General features: G+C 52.8%; 2 protein-coding genes and 1 long non-coding RNA gene across 4 annotated transcripts; 2 read left to right on the top strand and 1 right to left on the bottom strand.

Moving 5' to 3' along the window:
* CUNH12orf43 (chromosome unknown C12orf43 homolog) lies at positions 1 to 8,945 on the top strand. Its single transcript, XM_090257436.1, is given in 7 exon segments — positions 1 to 203; positions 2,932 to 2,974; positions 3,154 to 3,252; positions 7,326 to 7,399; positions 7,949 to 8,039; positions 8,521 to 8,720; positions 8,723 to 8,945. Coding segments are annotated over 7 exon segments (780 nt in total). The 5' UTR covers positions 1 to 79; the 3' UTR covers positions 8,872 to 8,945.
* Positions 8,946 to 10,322: 1,377 nt separating this feature from the next.
* On the bottom strand, positions 10,323 to 25,674 carry HNF1A (HNF1 homeobox A). Of its 2 annotated transcripts, XM_090257434.1 has the most exons (10): positions 25,235 to 25,674; positions 19,181 to 19,380; positions 17,005 to 17,191; positions 16,164 to 16,405; positions 15,211 to 15,362; positions 14,899 to 15,100; positions 13,919 to 14,110; positions 12,710 to 12,831; positions 12,481 to 12,625; positions 10,323 to 11,194 (listed from the first exon to the last, which is right to left on the bottom strand). In XM_090257434.1, exons 1-10 carry the CDS (start codon positions 25,555 to 25,557, stop codon positions 11,067 to 11,069), a joined length of 1,893 nt encoding a protein of 630 aa, XP_090113560.1. In that variant the 5' UTR covers positions 25,558 to 25,674; the 3' UTR covers positions 10,323 to 11,066. The 2 variants fall into 2 exon arrangements, with proteins under 2 accessions (XP_090113560.1, XP_090113559.1); XM_090257433.1 differs by having other exon boundaries at positions 12,481 to 12,831.
* LOC149996917 (uncharacterized) lies at positions 23,388 to 27,045 on the top strand. Its single transcript, XR_016507221.1, has 3 exons — positions 23,388 to 23,713; positions 24,585 to 24,729; positions 25,297 to 27,045. It is a non-coding gene; the product is annotated as an uncharacterized LOC149996917 (long non-coding RNA).
* Positions 27,046 to 27,590: the final 545 nt, after the last annotated feature.

Here is a 27,590-nt window from a genome sequence, read left to right as displayed (position 1 = left end):
AGTCCTGGACGGCTGTCACTAGTAGAGGCACTCCCCGCCATCCTTTGCGGTGGTTCAAGAGGACTGCGCCTCGAGGTTCATGAGCGACTTGGAGAGCAGCAGCAGCGGCAGCGATGCGGAGGAACGGGCGCGGTGCCGCGAGGCCGCCATGCCGGCCTGGGGTTTGCAGCAGCTCCCGAGAGGGCCGGAGAAGAAAAGAACCGGTAGGGGACTGTGTTCAAACAGTCTGGCCGAAGGGCGTGGGATCTTCCCCTGGGGCCTGAGAGGATGGATGGTGAAGGAGTCACCGGGACTCGTCTTCTTGTCCCGAGAGAGCTTCAGGGACTGGATGGGGTTCAGAGTCAAAGCGCGGGCTGGTGCAGCAGTGTGGGCGGTGTCCTCATCCCAGTCAGGGACATTGAGGCACCCGAACGTCTTTTGACTCAGCTCCCTTTGGCCGATCTTCACTGCTGCACACTGGGCAACCCGCCACTTCTCCGAAATGACCGTGACAGCCCACCTTCTGGATTCTCGCTTACAGCCTTTCCCAGCCAGAAACACATTTTCACACCCTGGGGCTGCCAGCGAGCCTCTGACCGTGACTCCCTGATGCCCCGGGAATCAGTCCAGAATTCCCCATCACGGGGGTGCCTGGTCATAATCCAGACGATACATGAACTTGGAATGGGAAAAATATTTCATCTTTACTTTCATTAACCTCTCTTGGAAATGTAGCATCCCTTCTCATGTTTCATGTGAGCAACAAGCCACAAGGAACTTTGACAATACCTGTTATTTTGTCTTATCAAAAGTTACAGATGTTCATATCCCATTACAGTCTTTGCAGATATATGAATTTTTTTTTTCACCATAAAATGTTGGGAAAAATTATTTACACTCATTCCTACTTTAAAGTTACAATAATTTTTAGGCCCTAGATCTATGGAATCTAGATTTTATTTAATGCATTAAGACAGAAGCACATATATTATTAGTATGCCAGATTTGGTTTTCTACTGTTGTGGTAACTGAGTTTCAATATCACTGGTTTTCTTTGTAATCCTGTGTGTGTGTGTTTAATGATTTTAGAGAGAATTTGAAAGAGAAAAGTGAATTTGTTGTTCCACTTATCCATGCATTCATTGGTTGAGTCTTGTATATGCTCTGGCCGGGGATTGAACCCTTAATCTTAGCATATTGGGATATAAAGATTTAAAAAGGCAGGCCATGTACTCCAGTAGCTTACAAAGCCAGGCAGGAGATGAACTTGCAAAGTGTTCAAAGCAGTGTACAACTTCACTGTGTCCTCGCACTGACTGGAAGGTTGGTGATCTTTATCCCCATTTTATAGATGAGGAAGACAAAGGCTTGGGGAGATGAAAGTGACTTGCCTAGAGTCACAAAGCTTGTCAGTGAAAGAGCCAGGGCTTAAGTGAACTCTGTTTTCCAGGGTCTGGGGTCTCATACTGCTTCTGTACCATGACAGTACCTCACATCCATTCCTCTGTAGTCATGATGGAAGAAATACTCTTCTGCCCTGTGACTGCATGTTCAGGAAGAATGACCAGGTCTATGAAGACTGTCCATCCCAGGGTTTCACATGACCCAACTTGAGGACCATGGGGCACTTCATATTCTGTGTTGTGGCCCAGAGCACACGGACACAGAGCACAATGCAAACTATGTCTCCTGAAGTTCCTGAGCACCATGACCCTGCACTGGGTCCAGAAATACCAAATGTCCATTTTATTCAAGTAGCCCCTTAGGTACATAAGCACATTTGGTCCCATTACTCAAGTCCAAACCTTTCATTCATTTTTCACACCATCTTTCTAGTCCATCAGCAAAATTATGTTGACTCTATTATAAAATACACATATTCAGGGTCCTGCCGCTTCTTACCATCTCAATTATTGCAGCAGTGTTCTTGCTTCTGGCCTCGTCCCACTCAGTCTGTCTCCATAGAGCAGCCAGAGAGGTTCTGTAAAATCTGAAGTTCATTTGTGTCCCTCCTCTGTGCAGAAACTCCAGTGGCTCCTCCTTCCTTCGAGGCCCAGGTCCTCACATTGGCCCACCAGGTCTCCTGATCTGGCCCCCATGAGGTCCTCATTTCTCCCGCGGCCACATTGGCCTCCTTGCTGGCTCTAAAACACACCAGACAGACTTCTGCCTCAGGGCCTTTGCAGGTTCTCGTCCCTCCACCTGGAAGACTCCCACAGGTATCCACTTGGTTTATTCCCTCACCTGTCTCTTAAATTTCTGTTCAGATGTCACCTATCAGTGACACACTCCTTGCCCACCTTTATAAAATGATTCCCTACCCAGCATTCCCTCTCTCCTTCCCGTGATGTGTGTGTGTTTTTACTGTACTTAGTATTTAATTTTACATAAATAATTGTGTGTCTGTTTTTGTCCTCTCTCTCTGCCAACTAGAGTGTAAGCCCCATGAGGGCTGGGATCTTTGTCTAAGTTGTTTAGCCACTGGAACTCCACCTGGGTAGTAGTAGACCTTCAGCATTCGGTTGGGTGAATGACCACCAGGCCAGGAGTCCCCAGTGTCTTGCCTTGAAAAGTGTGGCCGGTGTAATGGGGCCACCGTCTCTCTCCTCCACAGCACTTAGCACACAGCCAGGCACCTAGTAGGTGCTCAGTAAATGCTGGAATCGCATTAAACTTATACTTGCCTATTGGCATGGTGGTTAAGAGAGGGGTTCTGGAGCTAGTTGACTGTGTCATCGTCCCAACTCTGTCACTTATCTGTTTGACTCTGGCTAAGTTATTTTACAGTTTCTTTGTCTGCCAAATAGAGATAATGGTGAAGCCTCCAATGGGGTTGGTGGGAAGAGTCAATGAGTCATATGTGTAAATCACTTAAAATCATGTCTGGCGCACAGCAGATATTGTTATTGTCATTTTCTCTATTAATGCCTCAAATTTTCATTATTTCCACAGATGCTGTAAATAATCAGTTGCCAACCACCCAGCCAAGCCTCAGGTACTGTACACTCCGGGTTCGTATTTCACACAGTCATTCAACAAAGATTGATTCCCTGCGGTGTGTCAGTGCGAGGTTAAACCACGGGATGTCGGGCTGAACCAGACCGTGTAGTCCCTGCCCTCATGGGGGCGGCTTCTGAGCTGGCGGGAGGTGAGGCCCTTCTGTGTGTGTTGTAGGCATAAGGTGGATGAGCATGAACAAGATGGCAACGAGCTTCAGACCACCCCTAAGTTCCGAGCCCACGTAGCCAAGAAGCTGGGAGCCCTGCTGGACAGGTAACCAAAAGTATACTTTCTCTTTTCCTGCTCTCCTTACTAGGAACAGTAATTAATGGCTTATATTGGCTAGGAGCTCACAGAGTGCCAGTAGACATTGTGGCAAGCCCAGTGGCACGTGTCCCCTTATTGCATTCATAATCACCTGGCCACGTGGGTCCTGCCATTCTCTAGATGAGGAGACAGGCTCGTCATGAGGAGAAGCATTTGCTTGAAGTCACAGGGAGTAAGGAGCCGAGCTAGGGACTCGAACCCAGGTGTCTTTGACTCTAAAGACTTTCCTCTTCAGCACTATGTTGTCCTGCTGCCATGAGATAAGAGAGGAGCCCAAGAAGCAAGACCTCATTCCCAAACGGGCAGGGGACAGACAGAGTGACTATTTGGGTGCTTTCCTCATGTCAGGTACTGTGCCCGTTCTCTTTCTTACATTTGAGAGTACAATATGTAAAGGTCTAGCTCAGTATTTCTAAAATAGGCACCAGGGAATACCAGTCCAAAGTGTGACTAGAGAAAAACTATCTAAGGACAAAGAAGCTGGGAAATGCTGCCGTGTACACACCCCCTATGCCCTGGGAGACTGTGGTTCATAATAGTATATTCAAGGCTCTGAGAAGTCCTGCAGTGAAGAGAGCTGTGAACTTTGTTCAGCCCAGGAGTTTCTAGTCTCGTTTGGCTACAGTGCCTTTGTTTCATGGAGACTGATAATGTGGCATGGGACACATTTCAGGTTCCACTGGTGTAGATTCGTTCCTGATTGGAGGTGAGGATGGTCAGGCCAGAGCCCTTCACTGTGAGGTAGATACGAGAAAGGACAAGTGAGCCCCCTCCCAAAGTGTGACCCAGCCGCTCTTCCGAAACAGAACGCTGGGCCCCACCTCTGCAGCCTGAACCACCATGACATCGAGCCAGTCCTCCAGTTCAAGAACGTGGGGAATGGGTAGGAGGGTCATTTGGCACCTCGACCTGTGGGAGCTGTTTTCCTTCGTGACTGTTTGGCTTCAGAGTAAACAAGGCCTGCCTGGCTCTCCAGTGCTCCACACCGGACGTTTCCCCAGGTGGACATCCAGCAGTAAGCTGATCAACCAGGGCCAGAATATTCCCTGGAGACTCAGTGAAACTCCGGTTGGTCCCTTGTGTGCGATCAGGGCTTCTCAGCCCTGGCACTGCTGACGTTTTGGACTGGATGATTCTTGGTTGTGGGGGCTGAACTGTGCCTGTGGCACTCCACCCACTAGACCCTGGTGGCATCCCCCCAGCAGTTATGACAACCAAAAATGCCTGCAGACATTGCCAGTGTACCCAAGGGACCAACATTGAACCGCTGTGTTAGGTACCTGGTCAGAGTCAGGCACCTGGGCGCCATCATCTCTAGCCCCGCTTCCCAGACTGATTTGCTGGCCAGGATTTGTGGGGACGTCTCCGGCACTTGTGGAAGGCAGCCAGGGGAAAGCGCCCAGTACGCTGCTGAGTCTGCTGTGAGGACATTGTTGAGACATTATTCTCTGTAGTGCACGGTGACTTCTCTGCCAGCATCCCCCCAAGACTTGCTTCCTGGTCTCGGCAGTTCTCCCTGCTCTGTGATCCTGGAGACAGGGTTTCTTTCTGTTAGAGGTCCTGTGAAACTTATTGCTTATCCTGATGGCGGCGATCATCATCAGAGCTGTCATTTACTGAGTGCCTGCTTGTGGCCAGGCTCTGTGCTCGTCGTCGGCAGCCGTTCGTCTCGAGAGACGATGGTGTAGCTTCTTAAGAGTCTATCTGCACCTCTGAGAATGGCTGTGCAGTCCGACTCGGGAGTGACACGGTATCTGTCTCCTCCCGTGTTGAATCGACATCTTGCGATGACGCTGGAGTGTCCTCTCCCATGAAGCTGAAGCTACAGAGCCTGGGCAGGGTAATACGGAGGGTCTGCTGTTGCCCATGCAGCAGATCCCCCCTCTCTTCGCAGCTGAAGGGTCCAAGGGAAAGACGGAGTCGATACAGCTTGGGTTCAGGTGCGCCGCAGGAGTTGCCGGTGTTGACTACAACATCAAACCGCCTTAGGGACTCCGGCTCCGGATTTTCTGTCGGGGTTTACTCCCTTAGCCTTTCCCCTGAAGAGGTATGCCGCAAGGCAGCGGAGGTTTTTTGGTGTCAGAGTTTTCCCTCTCTGATGTACCCTGACTGGAAGATCGAACCAGCGACACTTAGCTCGCAGGCCGAATCTTCTAGTACACACACAGAGAATAATAATGGCATAAATAAAGAGCAAAGAAATGTAATAATACTGAAGTATGTTGCTCATGTGAGGATGGGATAGTTAGTTCCCTTTGGGGACACTGACTAGTTTGGACAACAAGTACCTCAATATCCTTCTTGGGGAAATACAGGTTCTTATAATTTTCAAGATACCTCTGAAGTCAAATCTTTCAGGAGTGTTTAAAAAGAAATACTTGAATATTTCCAGGGTCTATTCCAAAGCTTGTACATTGAACACTGAAGGGGGGGGGAGGGAGCATATTTCAATATCTCCATGAACAAGTCTACTCTTTTCAACAGTGTCCCAAATGATTTTCTTTAAAATTTTTTTAATTGATTTGAGAGAGAGAGAGAGAGAGAGAGAGAGAGATTTGTTGTGCCACGTAGCTCTGTGCTACTACGTGCTTGATATCCACTGTGTCATTTAATCCTGTGACAACTCCAAGAGGTAGGGACTCCCAGTGTACAGATGGGTAGCACAGGCTCAGAGAAACAAAGTCTCTTGCCAAAGGGGACACAGCTAGTAAGTGACAAAGCCAGGGTTCAAAACCCAGGTCTCTGAGGTCTGATACAGGCCAATGGATTGTATCAGGTATCAGTGTCGGTTTTCTGGTTGTGATGCTGAACTGCAGTTACGCACAGTGTTACCATAGGGAGAAACTGGGCAAAGAGTACAGCAGTCCCTCTCTATATCGCGGTTCCCTTATTGCGGCCTCACTGTATCGCGGGATTTTAAAAAATATTATATTTATTTATCGCAGATTTTTTGCTATATCGCAAGATTTTGCAGTACTGTATACGTATGTTGTTTAAGAGTGAAGAATATGATTAAGAACATAAGTAGTGTTTATAAAAGTGTGGAAAAGGTTAACAAGGGAGTGGGAAAGGTTAATAAGGGACTGGGAACGGTTTGTAAGTGTGTGGGAAAGGTTTATGAAGCCTCAAAATACATATAAATACTAAAATAAATGTAAGGTTCCCACTTTGCGGATTTTCACCTATCGTGGGGGGCGTCTAGAACGTAATACCCGCATAAGTGAGGAAACACTGTTTGTGGAATCTGTTTTTATTATTTCTTGGAACTGCATATCAACCTACAGCTATTTAAAATTTTTTTGAAAATTAAAAAAATTAAAATCCAGGTCTATCCTGCTCCATAAGCTTCTCTAGACTGGTCACAGGACCCTTTTCATGCTTGCTGTCAGGAAGCTCAGAGTAAAATGTGTGTCTTCTCTCTATCAAGTGTATAGGACTTCCTGACCACGCTTGGCTCTTTCTGTCCCTCTTACATTTATTTTCTCTTTGCCCTGTTTGAAATTGTGTTCATTTTGTTGTGCGATGACTATCTTAAAAATCCTCAGTGTTTTCTGGGATAAAGTGGGGTTTAAACAAAGGAAGCGCTGCCATTTGAGCTGGCAGGGGCTGTTCAGCAGGTTATGGCTCTAGGCGTTAGCATTCTTCTCAGGCCAGTGTGCTGTCTGCTTTTGCGTTTAAGATGACGTGCCCTATCCTCGCGACTTCAAAAAAAAAATGCTTTAAATCTTTAGTGTGGCTCAGTTGGTTGAGCATCATCCCGCAGACCAAAAGGTTGCCAGTTTCATCCTGGTCGGGACACATTCCTGAGCTGCAGTTCAGTCCCCTTGTCGGGGCCCATACAAGAGGCAGCTGTTCCTTGCTTTTCTCTTGCATCCATATTTCTCTCCCCCTCTCTCTCCTTCATTTCCCCTCTCTCTAAAAAATAAATAAATAAACGTAAAATAAAATTAAAAACTTTTAAAAATGTTGGTACCGTACCCAAAATCATACCCTAAATTAACCATCTCCTCTTCCCTTAGCTCTATTACCATCTCAGAAGTTGTAAAGGAGCCAGCAAAGGCTGAGGTACAGAAAGTCACCCCGGAAGATGATGGTGAGTAGTTACACCGTTGCTATCAGCTGTCGTTTAATAAGCACCTACTGTATGTCTGGAGCTGGGAAATACAGGTTCAGTGTATTATCTTCTTCCGTCCGTGCAGCCTGCTCCGAGGCAGGCATCATGATGACACACCCCCATTTACCGGGGGAGCTATAGGGGAAGCTGAGGCTCTGAGGAATGAAGGCGCTTGCCCGAGGTGACCTTGTGTGTCTAACCCTGAGCAGGAGCACCTTACCGCTACGCTGCACAGCCTCTCCCATCTGAGTCTCTGTCTGTGTCGAACTCACTGGCCACTTTGGAGCCTTCCTTAGGCAGGAGGCTCCACTGCTGGCTTCCCACTGGCTGCCCTGATCTGGCAGCTGCTGTGCCCCCAGCACCCCGTCTTCTGGCTCCAGCTGCCATTAAGCATGCCCCTCATCCCATGAGGCATCATTTTGTGGTTAGACAGAGCGGGTCTTTGCCTCTGGACTAGGAGCGCCTGGAGGGCAGAAGGCAGGGCAGCCTTGGCACCTGGGGTGCTGACTCCGCCCCTTTGGGTTCCAGGCTTCCGCCTTTTCTTCACCTCCGTCCCTGAAGGCCCCGAGAAGAAAGCTTCTCCCCAGCCCCGCCTGAAGCGACTGCCTTCCAGCTCCAGGTGAGAGTGCGCACCCTCTCTTCAAGTGCCCTCGTGTTTGTGTATTGTCTGTGGTGGCCAGTGTCCCAGGATAGCCAAGCAGACGTCAGCGAGGTCCGGGCCAAGGAGGAGTCCTGTAGGGGAGCTCCTGCCAGTAGAAGTTATACCCTCAGTGGGAGGGGAAGAGGCTCAACAGGGGGTTGACTTTGGGGGTGTCCTGCTTTTTGAACACTCATGTTATGCTGAGGCCATGCTCCTTGGACGCCTTTGTGAGGCCGGGGGTCAGTGAGCATCCCTATTCCGTAGATGAAGACACTGAGGGTCAGAGAGGTTACTTAACGAGGTCGCATAACTAGGAAGCAGAGAAGCCAGTGCTGGGACCCAGGTCTGCCTCGCTCCTGAGTCTGAGCGCTCTTCCTGCCTCCCCCTGTGGCCTCTTTCTGGCGGCAGCTTTGGGGCTCAGTCCCAGCTCCAGCAGACCCAGACCGCCCTCTCCTTGCAGCAGCGAGGACAGTGATGAGGAGAGGCAGCGGTGCCGGGAGGCAGCTGTGTCGGCGTCCGACATTCTCCAGCAGTCCGCCCTCCATGGCCCTGTTACAGTGGAAAAGGAGGCAAAGAAGAGGAAGAAGTCGTCGAAAAAGAAAGCCAGGACGGAGGCCAGTGCGGACTTGACCACAGCCGCCACCCCCACAAGCAAGACCACGCCGGGAAGCAGGAAAAGGAGTCAGCCACGTTCAATGGAGATGTGTCACTTGGGACCAAAAAGAAGAAAAAGAAGAAAAAGGCGAAGAAGGCCAGTGAGGTGTCCCCATGCCCACTGTCCAGGGGGGCAGCAGCCGTGCCTGCCCACTGACTGCGGGCATGGGACCCAGCTAGTCCCAACGGTGAGGCACCCACTGGGGCAGGCATTGCCAAGCCCCGCCTCCCTCTCCAAGTGCAAGGACTTGGCTGGCAAGTCCAGGCTCTGCCTGTGATTTGGGTTTGCCCAGGAGTCAGGGCAAAGCCATGGTTGTAGAGTGAGAAACCTAAGCAAGGCCTGACCTCCTGTGCTTCCCCCAGCGGGGCTGGGGCAGACCTGTGGTACCAGAACATTCCGTGGTCTCCGGAAGAAGGAGCCTTTCAGTTATTCAAGATTGATGGCCAAGTGGTAACGCGTCCATCTCCCCAGTACTGTCTGAGAAGGACGAATGAAGGGAGACCTTTTCCTTCTCCCCGACCTCTTCAGCCTGGTGTGGGGGACGGTCATAAGAAAATGAGGGAAGGGCTCCCTGAGGTACCAAGACCCAAACAGTTTATATTCTCCCTCTACTCCACATAGACTGGATGTAACATTGTCTGAAAAAGGAGAGATTTTTTTTATCCCCTCGTTTTCCAGAATTTTCTTTTATACCACACACGATCATGTCTCATTGAGATTATCAAGAATATATTGTCAGACACAACATGTAACAAAGTGATTTGGGTGCTGCCTCCTGGTCAGTGCTGAATCTTAGTGCGACATTTTAAATAAGCATCACACAAGAGGGTCCCCCTGCCTACACTCCAAGGTGTGTTCCTGCGCCCCAGCTTTAAGACTTAGGAAAGTGTCATAGCACTTGTGGACTGGGTTTCATGTACCAGGGCTATTCTGCAAGAAGGAGTAGAAGCTCAAGGTTAAGGTAAAATGCTGGCTTTGTTGCCTTACCTTGGAGATTTGGCAGAGCAAGAGAGATGGGTGTGTGAGTGTGTGTGCCAGGCCCATCTCTCCACAGGCCCCTGGCCCACCTCCGCCTCCCTCTGCCTGCCCAGCCCCCTCTGGGCACTGTGTGGACAAGCGAGAAGTTTCCCATACATTCCTCGTTTACTAAAGTTAAATAACGTACAGGCTCGCCCTTAGCAGGCCGCAAACTGCAGGGGCTGCAGCCCTTCCTCAGCCCCGAGATGGAGGTGATCTGCGAGGGGCAGGTTATGTGTAGCAGCCCCAGGGGGCCCCGCATTTACCCACTCGGGCTCCTCGGGGCTGCATCCGCCTGGACCTCTTCCCATCCCTCAGCCACCCCGGCCCCCAAGCTTCCAAGTATCAGTCTTATCCGTACAGGTGGCTCCTCTCTGCTGGTGTCGCCTCTCTTCTCCCTCTGGGCACCTCTGTTCTGCCAGCTGCTTAGACCTTGCTGCCTTCTGAGCTCAGCAGCTTCTCCCCCAAACCAGGGGAGGGTCTGCAGGACCCCAGAGGCCAGAAGAGCTGCTGTCCCAGGACTTAGCACCAGGCACGGAGCTGCAAAGCTCCCACAGGAGCGAGGACGACTTCCTAGCTTTGGGGGGGGGGGGGGGGGGGCGGCTTCTCAGCAGAGGCAAGATGCCCAGCTGGCATCCGAAGGCTCGGGAATGGATGTCCCAGAAAACGAGGTCATGAGGTCCAGGGAGAGGGATGGCGTGGGTCGAGGGAACCTGGAGAGCCCACGTGCCTTCCCTGTTAGCACCTGAGCCCCAGGCCCTCCGACAGAGAAGCCCCTCGGGATGCTTCTGTGAGTGAGGTGGGGGGAGTACAAATGGGCATGTGGGTTAGTAGCAGGAAGGGGGACAGGACGGAGTGGCCTGGACAGGGCATAGGTGACAGGATGGGGCCACTCTCGGAGCTCAGTGAGTCACAGCTACACAGGCTTGTGTCCCAAAAAGAGTGTCTGGCAGAGTTCCCTTTGCGGTTCTGGGGCTCTCCACAGGCCCAGGCCGGGGGTACCAGAGTCCAGAGCCGGTCCCGCTGTGTTCTACGTGACAAGAGTTATCCGCAGCAGCAGGAACAGTCCCTCTTGTGTCCTGCAAGGGTCAGGCCCTGCTTCCCAGCTCTGCACAAGCCCCGCCTTGGGCACTGAAGCAGCCCACAGGTTGGGGCCCCTCAGAGCCCTTTCTCCGACGTTGGCAGGGCTGGATGGGGACCGAGGCACAGTTTTCCAGGGAAGGGCAGCAGCTCCGTGGGAGCAAAAGTTTTGCAGGTTCAGATGTTCTGGTCACCCCACCCCCGGCAGGCTGTGCACGCTGCAGGTGGCAGCCGCTGGGAGGTGGTTGCTGTGGTTACTGGGAAGAAGAGGCCATCTGCGTGGAGATGAAGGTCTCGATGACGCCGTGGTTGGATGGCAGCAGGTGGCTGTGGCCGTTGGTGGACTCGGAGCTCTGGTACAACACCAGGCTGCTAGAGGACACTACGGGGCAAATGAAGCTGCTGGCTGCCTGCCAAGCCAGTCTGACCCCCCCCCCACTCATCCCTGGAGGCAGTGGGGACAGGGGAGGTAGGACCTCCTCCTCTTAACCCCCAGGGAGTGGCCTCCTCAGGACATTTTAGTGGTAACATTGGAGAAGCCCTGGTGACCTGGTGAGCGGGTTAGTTTTCTGCGTCAGCTTGGCTAGGCTGTAGTACCTGGTATTGACCCAAACACTGATGAAGTGTTGCCGTGAAGGCACAGTGTTTTGTAGATGTGGTTAACACCTACAATCAACTGCCTTTAAGTAAAAGCTGTCCCTTAGAAGTGGGTGGGCCTCACCCAATCAGTTGAAGGCCTTAAGAGCCAAAGCCGAGGTTTCCCAGAGAAGGATTTCTGCCCCCAGGACAGCAGCACCCACTCCTGCCTGCATCGTCAGCCCCACAGTCATGTGAGCCAACTCCTTAAGTCTGTGTGTATTCCTGTTGGCTTCTGTGTCTCAGAAGAAGCCTAACTGATTCAGATGGTTAAGAGAGAATGGGCTCTGAGTTTGGACATGGGTTCAAGTCCCAGCCCTGCCACCTGGTAGCTATCAGAGGCAAGGCCAAGTCCCTCCCCTTGAGTGTCCGCTTTCTCATCTGTAAAATGAGGATGATGACATCGCCTTGTGGGTGAAGCAGGGAACCTGGGCCGCGAATCCCTCAGTAACTGTCACTGTAGCCACCAGGGCTGCGGGGAGGAACTGGAGGCTCACAGAGGGGGAACAGCTTGGCCCAGTCTCTCACTGAGTAAGTGGCTGCCCCAGGCCTCAAAGCCCAGCAGCCTGACTCTACAGTGCCTTGACCTTGTAGGCTGCAGACTTGGATCGTAGGGAGATGGAAATGAATGGATTGAGAGCCTAAACTATGTTACTGTGTGGAAACATGAGTCATTCCAATTTTCCAAGAGAAGCCAGAAATCTGGATTTCTCTGAAAGCTCCTGGTTTTTAAATGTTGGGAATGATTAAAAAAAAAAAAAGCCAAACTCTGAACCAAACCAGCACATCCATGAGCCACCTCTGGCCCCCAACCAGCCCAGTTCCCTCCTCTTCCCATGACTTCATCTTGTTCCTCAGCCAGGCCAATGAGATGTTTTTGTAAGATGTGCCCATTTTTTGGTGGTTTCATACCGCTCTTGACTCACTTCAGGGGAGCACAGGGTGGCCTCCAAAATCTGCCTCATGCCCCCTACCCCGTCTGCCCCACATGCTACACACACAGCAAAGGAGGGGGCAGGGGAGGCCACGCACCTGTGGGGCTGGCGCTGAGCCTGTGGGAGGGCTGCAGGTGCTGGATGCCGGCAGAGTCCTGGCTGGGGATGTGGATGGTGGTGGCCTGAGACGCTGGCGTATGAAGCCCAGACTCGCTGGAGGCCTCAGTGTCTGAGGTGAAGACCTGGGGAACAGAGCAGCCTCCTGAGTCCCCAGGCTGTTCTCTGAGGAGGGCCGAGGCAGGGGCCGGGGCGGGCCCGGGCCTTACCTGCTTGGTGGGTGTGAGGCTGGCCAGGGCGCTGAGGTTGGTGGTGTCGGTGATGAGCATGGTCTGCGGCAGCAGCCCCGTGTGGGTGTATTGGGCCACCTCCGGCTTGTGGCTGTAAAGGGCTGGACAGGAGGGAGAAAGTGGAGTAGACAGATGTGGCGCCCTGGGCTCGGCTGGACCTCTCCCAGGCAGTGGCCGAGGGCTCGGCTAATTTTCAAAATGGAACTCCAGATAGAGGGTTTGGACCCTCTCCCCAACTACAGGGATCTGCTCAGCCTGGCTTGGTGGAGAAAAGCCTGGGAAAGGCCAGGAACCCGATGGTAGCTACCCCATCGCCTGGAGAGCACAGGCGTGGAAGAGAACGGGAAGCACAGGTGCTTCTGTACTAAATACAGGCCTTGGAGGGGAAGGCGCCCTGTGAGGGGGTGAGCGGGCAGAGGGCAGCCATCTCCACCGCCAGGATGTCTCTCCAAAATGTAACCCAAAGTTTCACCTATAGCCACCCCCCAAAAACAGACACTAGTAGAAAAACACGTATTCTCACGTCGACAGATAAAATCATAACCACCCACATAACACACGTAAATACATGCACTCAATCAGATTCACACAGGGGTAGACACAGGGCCACAATCCCTTATCCTCAATTCCAAGTTCCAAAAGGTCTGGAAACCAGCAGATTTTCACAAGGCTGACACTTAGGAAAATCGTTTGGAGGCAGAATCTGACCTGAGCCTGATGTGAGGTTGTTTAAGTCTATTAATCTACTTGGTGGAATTCTGCCTTTGCTGCAGAAACCAAATTGTAGTGCTTGGTGAGAGTGTTACCCCAAAACCCTGCTGGGAGGGTTATGTAATCTATGGTATGTTCACCGATATACCTTTTGAAAATCAGAAAGTAGTGAATTCTGAGATACAGTACATATGGCCCCAAGGGTTCAGAGAAAGACTGTGACCTGTGTTCCCAGACATGAGCGTGCACCTCAAACACCGATGAACACCCACTGTGTACCCACTCACACACGTGCACACACGGCCACATGTATTCACACACGGAAACATTCTGGCCACGGACACTCATCTGAGCACCCTCAGAGCCCCCCTCCCCCCACCGCCACCAGTCACAAGCACTCGGCCAGACACACACACACACACACGGAGGTCACCATATCTGCTAGGGCAGACACACACACACCCCGTGGGTGCTCACCGTGCGGGCTCTGCAGCTGCGCCATGGTGGCCATGAAGGGGTTCTGGGCCATGTGGCTCTGCACAGGGGGCATGAGTGGCTGTTGGTAGGAAGGGTGCAGTGGCTGGGAGAACTGGACAGGCTGCAGGGTTGTCAGGCTGCTGCCCATGCTATTGATGACGGGCACGCTCTGTGCCTGCGTGGAAGCCAGACCTGGAGTGGCAGGGGCAGGAGTCAGCAAGGCCTCCCCAGGCCCCCTGGGGCACCATCCCTGCCCCCCAGAGCCAGTGGGTTGGGGAAGGAGCTGAGACAGATAGGAAATACCTTTGCACTAGAACTGTTATTAACTGAGGTGGCCCTGGCAAGTCACTCCCCTTCTCTGAAACTCTGGCTCATTTTATGGGCAGGAGGTAGGTCTAACTAAGTTCCTGGGAGCCCTGGGGCCCACAGCAGTGCAAAGGTCCTGCGGCTTAGCTCTGTTTTCCTCTCCCAGCAGCTGCCTATCCATCTTATATACAGGCTGGGGCAAAAGCAGGTTCACAATTGTTCTTATGGAAAATTATACAAGAATCAACTCTGTGTTTCACCTGCTTACAACTGTAAACCTACTTTTACCCCACCCTGTGTTGAGTTGCTGCATAATAGTTTCTATAAATAATGTCTTTTGGGCTTAAAAAAAAATAAACCTAAAACCTAGGAAACGCTATTCCCTTCCCACTGCTGTTTTTCCCACAGATGTTTCATCTTCTGAGGCACTACATAATTTATGGGTAATGTTTACCATCTGCCTCCCCAGTTGAGTTGCTGAGATTTTGGTCTCTTTGGTTTATTACTTGTGTGTTACTGATGTAGCACAGAGCCTGGTACGGAGTAGTCAGTCAATAAACACATGAGGGGATGAAGGAATGAGTCCCAGGGGCTCTTTCAGCTCTTGGATTCTGTGGGAGCCACGTGAGCATCCCCCTGCCCCCCACCCAGATGCACCCCACCCCCCAGCTTACCAATGACCAGGGTGGAGGCGCCTGTGTTGGTGAATGTAGAGCCCAGAGAGGCAGGTTCACCAGGCCCGATAGCCATGACCCCGGGAAGGGAGGCCATGATGAGGTTCTGGGGCTGCTGGCTGAGGCCTGGGGATGTCTGCTCCAAGCTGTGCAGTGCTGTCAGGGTGCTGACAGGAGGCAGGGGACCCCCTGCTGCTGAGACCTTGAAGGGGAAGCCAAGCTGAGTGAGGCACCCATTGCCTCCCTGGTGCGCACTTCTCCCAAGGGAAGATGAAGCTGGAAGGGTCTTCCCTACCTGGAGGGGACACTCACCAGCTTGGCTTCAGTGCTCAGCAAGCTGTGACTGGGCTCCAGGCCTGTGGGGGACACTTGGTGCAAGGGTGCAGACACTGTCACCAAGGAACTGCCGCTGCTGGAGGGCACTTCCGCCCCCTCACTGGTGGCAGACTGCCCGTAGCGCACACCTGGAGTGGGAGTAGTGTCCAGCCTCAGCACCCCACTTTCCTGCCCTCTAGGACCCTCATTACTCCCAACGGCCTCAGTTTGCTTAGGTCACCTGCCCCATCTTCCTTTGTGCAGCCTGCGAAGTTTGCGTGCACGTCCACCTCCTGCCTGGCCCGGTGCTGCCTGCTTCTAACTCCTGGACACAAGGGCTACATTTTGTTAGCGCCATGGCTCCCACTGCCTAGAGCTATACCTGACATGCAGTAGGTGCTCAATAAAAACCATCTGAACTGAACCAAACTGAAGCTCATAAATTCAACTGCAGCAAACTAACTTGAATGGAAAGAACTGGAATTAGTTGAATGAAACTGAATCTAGTTGAATTGAGCCTAAAATGAATTGCGCTTGAGTGGAATTGAATTTAATCAAATCGAATTGGATTGAATTGAACTGAAATTAACTGAATTGCCTTGAATTATATTGAAACTGAGTCCATTAGTAATGGGATTGGATTAAATTATGCCCAATTTAATGAACAAATTGGATTATAACGACTTGAACATGACAGAAGTGAAGTCAATTGAACTGAAATGAATTGAGTTGGTTTGATCTGAACTGAATGAATTGAATCAGAGTGAATGGAGTGGAGCGGAGAAGAGTGGAGTGGATAGAGCAGTGCAAATGGAATGGAGTGGAACCAGACTGAAGCGCTAAGAGGTTTGGGTGGCTTTTGCCACTGGGGTGGTGCTCCCCAACTCTTGCACCTCCCCACTTGTTCCCTCCACCCACTGCCCCAGTGGCCCCGCCCACGTAGCACTCACCGTGAACCTTACTGGGGGAGAGCGCAGAGGGGGCCAGGCCAGGGGAGCTGTGGGCGGGCAGCGCAGGGCCCTGGGCCGGCCCCGAGGGCGGCCCGCTGTAAGTGTCCATGGCCAGCTTGTGCCGGAAGGCCTCTTCCTTACGCCGGTTGGCGAACCAGTTGTAGACGCGCACCTCTGTGACAAGGTTGGAGCCCAGCCCCTGGGCCTGGGATGGTGACACCCCCCTCTGGATGCACTCAGCCCTGCAGAGATAGCCGCCTGTGAGCCTCCAAGCCAGGCACAAAGGGACCCTCGCCGCCTCGGGCTGTGGGGAGAGTTCTGAGAAGCAGGGCTCTACCTGAGTGTTTGAGGCTAGCAGACCTGGGTTTCAGCCCCACTTCTGCTGTGTGACCTTGCATGAGTGACTTGGCCTCTCTTAGTGTCTCAATCATAAAGTGAGCAAAATAGCCATCAGGTTGTAGCGGGACAAAGGAGATGAGCAGCCACTCAGGAGCTGCTAGGGCTGCAGGGCGGGGGGGGGGGGGGGGGCTGCTAGATACAGAGCAAGGTTCCAGACACGGAGCAGGATCGGTAACTGGGGCGACTCCCTCCCCTTCCCCAGCCTTGCCCTGCCCAGCTAAGACCAGCCAAGACCAGCCAAGACAAGCCAAGACCGGCCAAGACCGGCCGAGACCAGCCAAGACCAGCCAAGACCAGCCAAGACAAGCCAAGACCGGCCAAGACCGGCCGAGACCAGCCAAGACCAGCCAAGACCAGCCAAGACAAGCCAAGACCAGCCAAGACCAGCCAAGACCAACCGAGACCAGCCAAGACCAGCCCTGCTAACGTCCAGCCCTGTTACCTGTTGCACTCCTCCACCAGTGCCTCGCGCTCTTCCTTGCTGGGGTTCTTCTGCCTCTCATAGGCCTGGAAGAGGATCTGCTGGGATGCTGGGCCCCATTTGAAACGGTTCCTCCGCCCCTTCTTGGTTGGCAGCTCATCTCCCATGGGCTCCTCGATCAGCCCACCCTGCCCAGCATGGGTGAACTCTGTAGACACAGAGAGTTATGAGCAGGGCACCAGCCACTCCCACTTTCCCACATCCGTTCATGGCCACGCTCCTGATTCTTTCTCATTCCCAGGGTGCTTGCTGAGCCAGAGGAGCTTACAGCTGGAACTTAGAAATCACCTACTCCAGTGATGGCAGATACACAGCACACGTGCCACCACTTTCTTAACCCGCATCCAAGGCAGATACCACTGATCAACCCCTGCACACATTTCTACTGAGCCAAGATGTCATCTCACAAGGCTCTAGGTAAGCATCAGCATTTGTTCACATTTGACACATGTGCCATCCCATTTTTCAGGTAAGGTACAGGGAGGCCTTTAGAAGATTTTATTTATTTATTTTTTGAGAGATAGGAAAGGAGGGAGAAAGAGAGGGAGAGAGGGAGAAAAACATCAATATGTGAGAGAAACATCCGTGTGAGAGATACACCCCCAACTGGGAACCTGGCCCGCAACCCAGGCAGGTGCCCAGACCAGAATGCAAACTGACGATCTTTCTGTTTGCAGGCCAGCACTCAGCTGAGCCACACCAGCCAGAGCTAAAAAAAAAATTTTTAAGAATATTTTTCATCTTGGCCAGTTGACTCATTTGGTTTGAGCATCGTCCCCATGTGCCAAAAAGGTTGCGGGTTCGATCCCTGGTCAGGGCATATTCCCAGGTTGCAGATTTGATGCCCAGTTGGGGCATGTACGGGAGGCAGTTAGTTAATGTTTCTCTTTCACATTGATGTCTCTCTCTCTCTCTTTCCCGCTTCCTCTCTCTCTAAAATCAATTTTAAAATACCATATCCTTGGGTGAGGATTAAAAACAAAATCTTTATAGGGTCGTATATTATAGCAGAAAATGGAATCATATCTCCGGAGTAGGCTCAGAGCTGTGTTCAACATTCCAGACTTGGAAATCAAGCGTAAGGTGCAGGGTTCGCCGGGAGAAAAGAGGCCCACCAGCCCTTGTCAGCTGGTTCCACTTTTGTGGCAATTAGTCTATCAGATTATTCCTCAGCAAGCCACCAAGGGTATGCAGGCAGGTGACAGGACAGTTTTATGAAAGGGGAGAAAGGAAGAGTCTGAGTCCGGGGTATATCGCTTTGGCTGCCACATCCCTGGAAGGATACTGGCAAGACCGGGAATGCCCGTGGCTGCTTTAGGAGGAGGACATCTAATTGTTATGGGAAAGTCTTTATTTTCTCTTTATTTTTAACTAAGTATGTATTGCCTTTTAAAACCCTGCATAATTAATAAAAAGAAATATTAGAAATTATTTTATACATAGACAGACTCAAAAATGTGAAAGTGCACTTGGGATTTGGTGGGCGTGAGGCCTGAGTGAGGAAATCCACCCTTCCTGAGCGGCAGTGCACCTGGTCGTCCTGGGCCTGCAGTGGAGGATTCCCTGAGCGTATACCTCGCCTCTGGGTCTTCACACGTGCTGTTCCTTCTGCCCCAAACACTCTTCCCTACGTCTCCATGGGTCAAAGTTCAAGTCACACTTTAAGACTTAGTCTAAAGGTCATACTTCTGGTGTGACCCTTCCTGATGCCCCTGCCACCCTGAGGAAGAATAGATTACTCTCTCTTCTACCAGCAGCTCCAAACTTCGAAATACACTTTCTGTAGCACTGTGCGTTGACCCAGGCACACTGCGGGGGGGCTATAAACTATAGCTGTTGCTGTTCTTGTTACCGTCACAATACATATGTCAAAATGGTCTTTTCTCCTTCTCCACCACACAGCTCTTGGAAGGCAGGGGCCCAGTGTATGCCTCTTTGGGTGCCCAGAACCAGCCCAACTTCCCTCCCCCAAGTGCTTCGTGCTGGATAGGGAAGAAATGCTGCTTGAGTCCCACTGACTTCCTCTGAGTCTGCCTGTCTGAGTAACGGGGTGGGGAAGCTTCCAGCCCCCACCCCCAAGCTGCAGAGAGTCCCAGGCCTGCCAGGGAAGACAGGGCTGCAGCCGGTTGTTACTTACGCTGGGCCACCTCTCGCTGCTTGCGGACATACCAGGTGTACAGGGCGGCTCGCTTCTGCGTCTTCATGGGGGTGCCCTTATTGAGGTGCTGGGACAGGTGTGACTGGTTAAGGCCAGTGGTGTCAACCACCTCTCGCTGTGGGATGTTGTGCTGCTGCAGATAGGACTTGACCATCTTTGCCACACGCCATGGGTCCTCCCTGGGAGGAGGGCAAGGACAGAGCCTGCTCATTGGGGGTGTGGGGGGCCCTGCAGGCAGGGCTGGGGGTCCTGGGAACTAGGATCCCTGTCCACCCTGGGGGTGGGGATTGTGGATGAAAGCAGGCATGGAGCCCAGGGCCTGCACCCTGCCTCAGGGACAGGGAGGTATGGGCACACACACCAGAACACAGGGACACTGGCACATGGACATGAGGACAGGAACATATAGACACATTGACAGGGAAGAAATGTGGTCACAGGCCCCAACCAGCCCCACACAGACACAAGAACAGATAAAACTTTAGAAATGTTGACACAGACATAAGAACAAACTCCCATGGGAAGTAGCACAAGCTGGATGGGGTTGCTGTTCTCACCTTTGTGCCTCCTTTAGAGAGCCCTCATCCTACCTAGAAATGTTACTTGTACTGTGTCTAATCCACTCAGAGAGGCTGTAAACCCATTGAGGGCAGGAACTGTCTGGTTTTCAGCTCCCAAAATAGACCTGACATATATTATGCCCTTGGTGAATGCACGGATGAATGAGTGGATAGATAGATGGGTGGATGGACAGATGGATGGATGGATGGATGGATGGATGGATGGATGGTTTGGTGAACAGGTGCACAAGTGGATGGGCAAATGGGTGGGTGAATGAATGGACCAGTGGACGAGTGGAAGGGTAGGTGGATGGATGGATGGATGGACCGATGGATGGTGGATGGATAGCAGGGTGGATGGATGGGTGGATGGATGGATAATAGAGTGGTTGGATGGATAAATGGGATGGTAGATTGGTGGGTGGTGGATGGATGGATGGTGAGGGAGACCTACTGAAAGAAAATTAGGTCTGAAAACAAGGAGAAAAATATGATTCTCTCACTTTACATTCTGGGACACTGAGGCTAAGAGCATTAATCTCACTTGCATGTTTTGCCCAAGGTCACAGGGCCAGCCCAGTAGAGTCCCATCCCACCTGAAGGGATTCAGTTCTAAGTCAGCCTATCAGGTACATATCACATAGGGCTGAAATACGTCCTGAGAGTCTGCACTAAACTCTAGGTAGTGGTGCAGCCAGTCTACCCCCAGCACTGGGCCAGGCGGCTGGTTTTCAAAAGAGCCTTGGGTGAAGGTGTTATGAGCTAGCATTCAGAGGACTTGTAGTAAGAAAAAATGTGCATGTCTGAGCACCGGAATCCCACTCTGTGGGCTGAGAGCCTCTCACTGGGGAGACTCAGGGATCTGAGGCCCCCCCTTGGTTTGTATTCCTGTCCTCTGGTTGCTGTGGAAGAGAAAGGGTCAGATTGTCTCCACTACATACATTTTCTTTTCTTCCTTCCCTGCTCGGTCTCAACCCTTCCATCTAACTCCTCATCCTGTCCTGAGCCTCTGCACAAACGTGTGTCAGATAAAAGCAGCTCACTGCACCCGTGTTGAAACAACTGGGACTCGAACCCCATCTGCCAGATGCCGGTGCCTGCGTTGTCACGCCCTTGATTCAGCAATTTGTTCTAGAATTTGAGGCTTCTGATATATGCACATGTTGCAAATGGCATGTGGAGGAGGTGAGTCATTGCCCTGTGGCTTGGCCACAGCAAAAGACTGGAAACCACCCAAGGGCCCGCAAAGGGACGCTGATTAACTAAATCGCGGTGCCTGCAGCCGAGCACCCACCAAAGAAGCTCCCCGGGTGCCCACATGGAATAGAGTTTGTCTGGCACGTTTGCTGGGCTGCTCTTTGTGTAAAATTTAAAGGGGGTGAAAAGATTTCTACACATGTGCTTGTGTTTGCATGAAATAGTGGAAGGACCCAGAGCAACTGGCAGCGCTGGTGGCCTCGGGTGGGGACTGGGGTGTTGGGGACGGGTGGAGGGGCGCTTTTCTGTTACGCTTCCATCCTTTTAAAATTACGGAACATGTTATATAATGTTTGATACATGCGCATATCATATTTAAAACTGAACTCTAAAATACTAAAAGCAAACCAACCCTCCAGTGCTCTGAAACCCACCCTGCCCCCCCCCCCCACTGCCTTTTCGCCGGGTCCTTCTCTTTGTTCTCAAAGGACCAGCGTGGCCTGTCCCCTTGACAATGCCCTTCTGAGACCCAGGGGCACAGAGGCTTTCGTCAGCTTTGGCCCTCAGACTCCCTCCATTTTTATCAGCAGTTCCCATACGGTCAAGGGGGAAGGAAGGTGGGACAGATAAATTTAAGTTGGTCAGCAGCCAGTTCAGCAGCGTGCCATCTGTTGTAAAAATGAGAGCCTTGAGAATGAATGTTTCTTGAGTATTTCCTGTGAGCCAGACACTGTGCCTAGAGCCAGTATTTCAATCTTAAAATTACCTTAGGGCGTCAGGACTACGCATATGTCTATTTCACAGGTGAGAAAACTGAGGCTCGGAGGCGGCTTAGCCCAGACCAGCCCCCGCCCCAGCCAGACCTCTCCCCAAGCTCCACTCTCTCCCTGCTCCCAGGGGCTCCTAGGAGCCTCTCTTTTCCACCTCCCCGTTCCCTGGGTGCCAGTCAGAGCTAGGAGGGAAGGGCAGTACAAAGTCCAGCCTTGTGCTCCATGGCAAACATGTTTATCTGACTCTGGAGCTGGGCTGCCGCATGGCCTCCCCCTCCTCCCGCTGCTGTGATCACCCTCTGAGCCAGCCTCCCTGCCCCCCTTCTCCAGAGAGAATGAGCTCAGTCTTCCCCTCAACAAGGCCTCTCCTGGCTCAAACGGAAGATTCACTGTCACTGTCCACCTGACTCCGTGTGGGTGTGTGTCTCTGTGTGTCTCCCTGCCCCCCGCCCAACATCCCCATCACACACACAAAAACTCAGTCTCCAAGGACCTGGCTCTTCAGGACAGTTTCCCCAACTCAGAACTAAGAGACCAGGTCTCAGGGCATCCCGCTTTCACGCTTGCAGACTCAAGAGTCAAAGCGACCTGGGTTCCAGTCCCATCCTTTGCCCTGGCACCTGCAGTGTGCCCGCCCCCTTTGCCCTCCTCTTCGTCTCTGTAACACGGCGGGAAATCCACACCTGCCACGGTGCTCCTAGAAAAACTGAATGAGTTTCAAAGAGGGGTAAAAGGCTTACAGAGCCTGGCCACAGTAAGTGCTCAGTACATGGCATGACAGTTGGGAGGTGGGTCACTCATTCATTCAGGCTGTGTGCCAGTCACTGGGCTGGACAGTAGGGGTAAGAGTGGTGAACTAGGACACATGAGACCTGCCCTTGAAGAGCTTCTGTTTTCATGGCAGGAGATAGAAAACAGACAAAGTAATGATATGGGACAGGAGAAAGTAAAGGAAGGTAGTTGAAGGTAGAGTGACTGGGATGAGCCTGCCTTTAGATGAAACAGTGAGGGAGGTCCTCCCTGAGGAGGTGATCTTTGAACAAAAGGAAAAGAAATTGGCCATGGGAAGATCTAGAAAGAGGGTTCCAGGCAGCAGGAACAGCATGTGCAAAGGCCCTGAGGCGGGAATCAGCAAAGTCAGTGTAACTGGAGGAAAGTGAGGGAGGGAGGGTGGTCCCTCAGGAAGAGGTCAGGGAACCAGGGCAGGGAGTTTGAATTTTATTCATTGTCCAGTAGGTAGAAAAGTGGAGGCAGGAGGCAGAGAAGAGACGTGTCCAAAGTCACAAAGTCACGCAGTGAACCAAGGGTGGAGATCTGCTGTGGCCTCAAGCACAGGGCACATGAGGAGACCTGGGACCCACCCACCTCTTCCCATACAGTGTCTTCACCTCGGCAGTGGCTTCCACTATCCTTTCCAGCTTCAAACTCCCCCACGGCCCAGGCCTTCATCTGAGGTCCCCCACCCCTCTCCTTCCTGTGCCCAGAGACTACAGGCCCCACTTTTTCCCTCAGGGTGGTTTCAGATCCCTTTTGTTACCTGAACAATAAGTAACCCAGGTAGTTAGTTATAAACTCCACAGGAACAAGGAGCTGGTTGATAATTTATAGCAACATCTCAAATTTAAATGGAAAGTAAATAGCATGCTGTTAGCATTAAAGAAAACCCAATCAGGTTGGGCGGGAGCACTCCAGCCTCCTCTCAGCTTGGGGCACCTCGCTCTCTCCCCAGCCCCTTCTCCCATCTGGGTGTGAGCCCCTCTTTCCTCCCGCTCCTCTGCTCGGCACTGCCTTTCCAGGGCCCTTTCCATCTACCCTGGCGCCCTCTCCCTTCCTCCGCGTCTCCCTTCTCTCCCTCAGCTTCTGCGCCTCTGCTGGTCCCCAGGGAGCACTTTGACCTCTGCTCCCCACTCAAGTGCTGTGGACCGAGCCTCCCCCCACTCACCATCCACCAAAGGGGCTGTGATCAAGAGGCCCCTCCCGCTCAGGTAAGAAAAGCCCTTGACACCCCCTGCCCCCCACTCCCACCCAATAGCCCCCGTTCCCATCTGGGGTCCTGAGCGGGCCTGGCCCAGCCGCACCCTGTCCCAGTTGCCCTTGCCCTGGGCCTGCCATGCCTGACTCGTTGCCCCTCCCCTGCAGCCCAGCAGGGCCCTTTGCCCTCCACTTCCTGCCAAGTCAGGGGCCTGTCTGCTCTCCTGCCCCCTGCCCGGGCCCTCAGGAGGCCTGGCAGACCCTGAGGACGCCTCGTGGCGGGACCTGGCCCTCCCCCACCCAAAACTGGGATCAGGACCTTGGACAGAAAAGGGATGGTACCCCGGAGAGCGTCTTTGTGACTCTTCCTCAGAACCCCCACTCACCCCCGGCTGGCCCCTGGCCACCCCCCCAGTCCTGGTCACAGGGAGCACTAAACAGAGTGGGTGTGAAGTCCCTTCTCTGGGCCTCAGTTTCCTCATCTGAGAAACAGGCTTATCAGTAACACCCTCTCAGGATCCATCATCTCAGCGTTATCCGGAACAGTGCCTGTGAAACCTCAGCATAGCGCCCCACTGTTAGGACGGAGGTTAAGGAGGCTTTGGGAGGGGGCAGTCCTTGCAGCCCCCAGCCTTGCTTTCCCCACCGCACCGCACCCCTGCCCTCCCCATCCCCCACCCCGGCCGCTGCTGGGTGGGAGGAGGTTCATTGGCCCAGGTCTCCCCAGGCCACCATCCCTACAAGTTAATGATCACAGGCCTTATCAGAGCCTTTTGCCATTTATAAATTTATAAAACAAAAGAGAAATAATAAAGCCTGTGGGTAATTAGTAACCAGGTTAGCTCTGCTGAGGAGAGGGGAGGCATTGGGCTCGTACCCACTCAGTTCTCCGGGAGATGGGGAGCCAGCCACTGGATGGGGGTGCCCAACGGGGAGGCCTCTAATGGCGCCTGCTGGTGAGACAGCGGGGGGGCCTGAGGCTGTGCTGGAAAGGAGAGAAGCTCCTGTCCTGAGACTTTACTTCCCCCAGGTAAGACCTGGCTGAATGCTTGCATCCCCCGGCGGCCAGGGGAGCCCTCCAAACCCCAGCTTTGCACCCCCTCCCCGCCCCCTGTACTGCTTCCTGGCCCGATAGCCTACAATCTGAATTCTTACCAGGGAAGTTAGAGTTTGGGGTGAAGAAATAGCGGCGGTAGCTAAAAATTTCCCACCCCCCTCTGGTTCTCCAGGCACTTGATTTGTAAAGTCTCCTGCTTTTTCCCCATCTTGGAGCTCCCCTGGGACATGTGGCCGCTTCCCAAGCACTAGGCTGAAAGCCTGGCCTCATGGGGACTTGGGACTCTGCGGAGGACCAGGTCAGGGCCTCCAGCCTCCCAGCAAAGATCCCCCCCCCACCAGCTTGTGGGCCCTGTCCCCCTTCCCGACCACCAGGGTGAAGGCCATAGCTCATGGAACTCTGGCCTCAGCCGGGCAGTGAGGAGCTGAGGCCGGGCCCCCTTGTCACTTCGGAGCAGGGGCAGGGAAGGGGTCCTTACTGCAGCAGGCTCTCCACCACGGCTTTCTGATGGGCCGCCTCCTCGGGGCTGAGGTTCTCCAGCTCTTTCAGGATGGGCGGCGTGAAGTCCTCCCCGTCGTCGTCCGTCTCATCCTCGGAGCCCCTCGTCTCCCCCAGTCCATTGGGCAGCTCTGCCAGCTCCCCTCGGCTGCCGCAGGACTCCCCTTTGTCCAGGGAGCCATCTCCAGACAGCAGGTAGGGCCCCGGCTCACCCAACGCGTGGATCAGCGCCTCTTTGCTCAGGCCCGACTCGATCAGCGCTGCTAGGAGTTCCGTCTGCAGCTGGCTCAGCTTGGAAACCATGGCTCCACTACCACTGGGCCACGAGGCTTGGGGCCACCAAGCAGGCCACCTCCCCCACCTCGTGGGCTGTCTACTTGCTAGCCGGCCAGCAAGGCAGGCACAAACCAGGCTCCTTGCACCCACACACCCCCCAAACCCCACTATCCAAGCCCTGTGGGTACCCCCAACCCCCTACCCTGGCCCCAGCGGCCAGTGAATCAGGGCCCCTGCCCGCTCTGTTTACATTGGAGCTGGGGAAATTCTCCAAGGTTCATATTTATCCGTGTGCTTAGCAAAGGGACTGAACTTTGGACTTCAGCCCTGCAAAGTGCAGGCCTCATGGCAGCAGAGGGACAGCGAGCCATGGCCTTCAGTGGGAGTGGGCAGAGCAGAGGGTGGGGGAGGCGGCGGTGGGGGGCCCAGGGCAGCTGGGATGGAAGGTGCTGGGAGCCAAGGAGGCCCTCGGGTGAGCATCGGGTCCCACCCCCAAGGACCTTGTTGAACGGAGGTCAGGCTGAGACGGGAGAGCAGAAAGAGCAGGTTTCCCTTGGAAACAGAAGCAACAGGGAGCTTTAGGCAGGGGGGCCAGCTCTTCTCAAGGGCAGGGCAAGGTCACACCCATTTTGGGACCCATCCCTTCAGGTCTGACACCAGGCCCCCCTGTGGGAAAAGCTGACTTGTCAACTGTGTACTAAGGACTGCGCCAGGTCTGTCACATGCATCATTGTGTCCCTCTATCAGCTGTGAGTAGGTACATTCTACAGAGGAAGAGGCTGCGGCTCAAGGCTCCGAGAGGGTAAGCAACTTGCCCAAAGTCACACAGCTAACAAGAGATAAGACTTTTGGGATGGGACTAGGGTGAAGCCAGTCAGGAACTTGACTGGGGTGCAAATTTTAAGGGGGCGCCAAAAAACTCAGTAATCAAGAAAAATAATATATTTTTATACAATATATCTAAATATTGAAATGAATGCAAAACCAAAAAGCATTTAAAAATGTATGCCCACCCAGCAACTGGCATGTGAGTGTTCATGGCAACATTATTCACAGTGGCCAAAAAGTGGAAAAAGCATAAATATCTATCAATGTATAAGCGGACGAATAAAATGACGTCCATCCATGCAGGGATGTATTATTTGCCCCTAAAAAAGAAAGAAGTGCTGATACAGCATGGATGAACCACCGAAGACGTGATGCTAAGTTAAAGAAGCCTGACACAAAAGGACTCATGTTGTATGACTCCATTTACATGAGATGTCCAGAGTAGGCAAATCCATAGAGACAGAAAGCAGATTTGTGGTTGCCAGGGGCTGGGGGTGGGGGGCCGGGAACAGGGCGTAGCTGCTTAATGGGTAAGGGGCTTCTTTGGGGATGATGGAAGTGTTCTAAAATTGATTGGGTGATATTACCCAACTCTAAATATACTGAAGACCGCTGAATTGTGTGCTTTAAAGGGGGGAATTTTATGATACATAAATCAATAAAGTATACATTTTAATTAATGCCAAATATTTGTGATGAACAAAATAGCAACATTTTAAATAAAGACAGGTTCCTACTTTTACTCCCCTCTCCCCAGCCCTAGCCCTGAGCAGGAACTACCTTCATACTCCCACCCACCCACCCACCTCTTCCTTCTTCCATCAAAGCCTTGACAAAATTCCTGCAGTATGTCCCCTGAGGTAGCCCTGAGCCCTCAGAACAAGGGGTACACACAGGAGTAAGCAGGATGGTGCTGAGGGGCGGCCCCCAGGCCGGGGCATTTCCAGAGGACCTGCTTCTCTCTGGGGTCTGCAGAACCTGGTTCATGCTTGGCAACAGAGGAGGGGAGAAGGTGCCGTTGGCCGCTGCAGGCAGGCTAGGTCAGAGAGGTCAGGGGGCTGGTTAATGATGATAACCTCAAGTCAGCTGCAGCCCACCTTCTCAGCCTGTCTGCTCCCGTACCTGGTGCTCCAGGCCCCCTTACCCTGAGCTACATCTTCATTTTTGCACTCACTCACGTAACAGGCTGGACAGCTGTGCCGCTCAGAGCAGTGGCCGCTGTCGACGTGTGG

Source organism: Furipterus horrens, unplaced genomic scaffold, assembly GCF_987537825.1.
Source record: "Furipterus horrens unplaced genomic scaffold, mFurHor1.1.pri manual_scaffold_11, whole genome shotgun sequence".
Lineage (NCBI taxonomy): Eukaryota > Metazoa > Chordata > Mammalia > Chiroptera > Furipteridae > Furipterus > Furipterus horrens.
Note: the sequence above shows the minus strand (reverse complement) of the source record. Positions and strands in the feature narration are given on the sequence as shown.

Excerpts from the sequence above, each read along its gene's own strand:
- HNF1A (XM_090257433.1), bottom strand. The coding sequence starts at position 25,557 with ATGGTTTCCAAGCTGAGCCAGCTGCAGACGGAACTCCTAGCAGCGCTG. Across the intron at positions 17,192-19,180 it reads GCAGCGAGAGGTGGCCCAGC|AGTTCACCCATGCTGGGCAG; the intron begins GTAAGTAACAAC and ends CTGTGTCTACAG. Across the intron at positions 15,101-15,210 it reads TGAGCACTGAAGCCAAGCTG|GTCTCAGCAGCAGGGGGTCC; the intron begins GTGAGTGTCCCC and ends TTCCCCTTCAAG.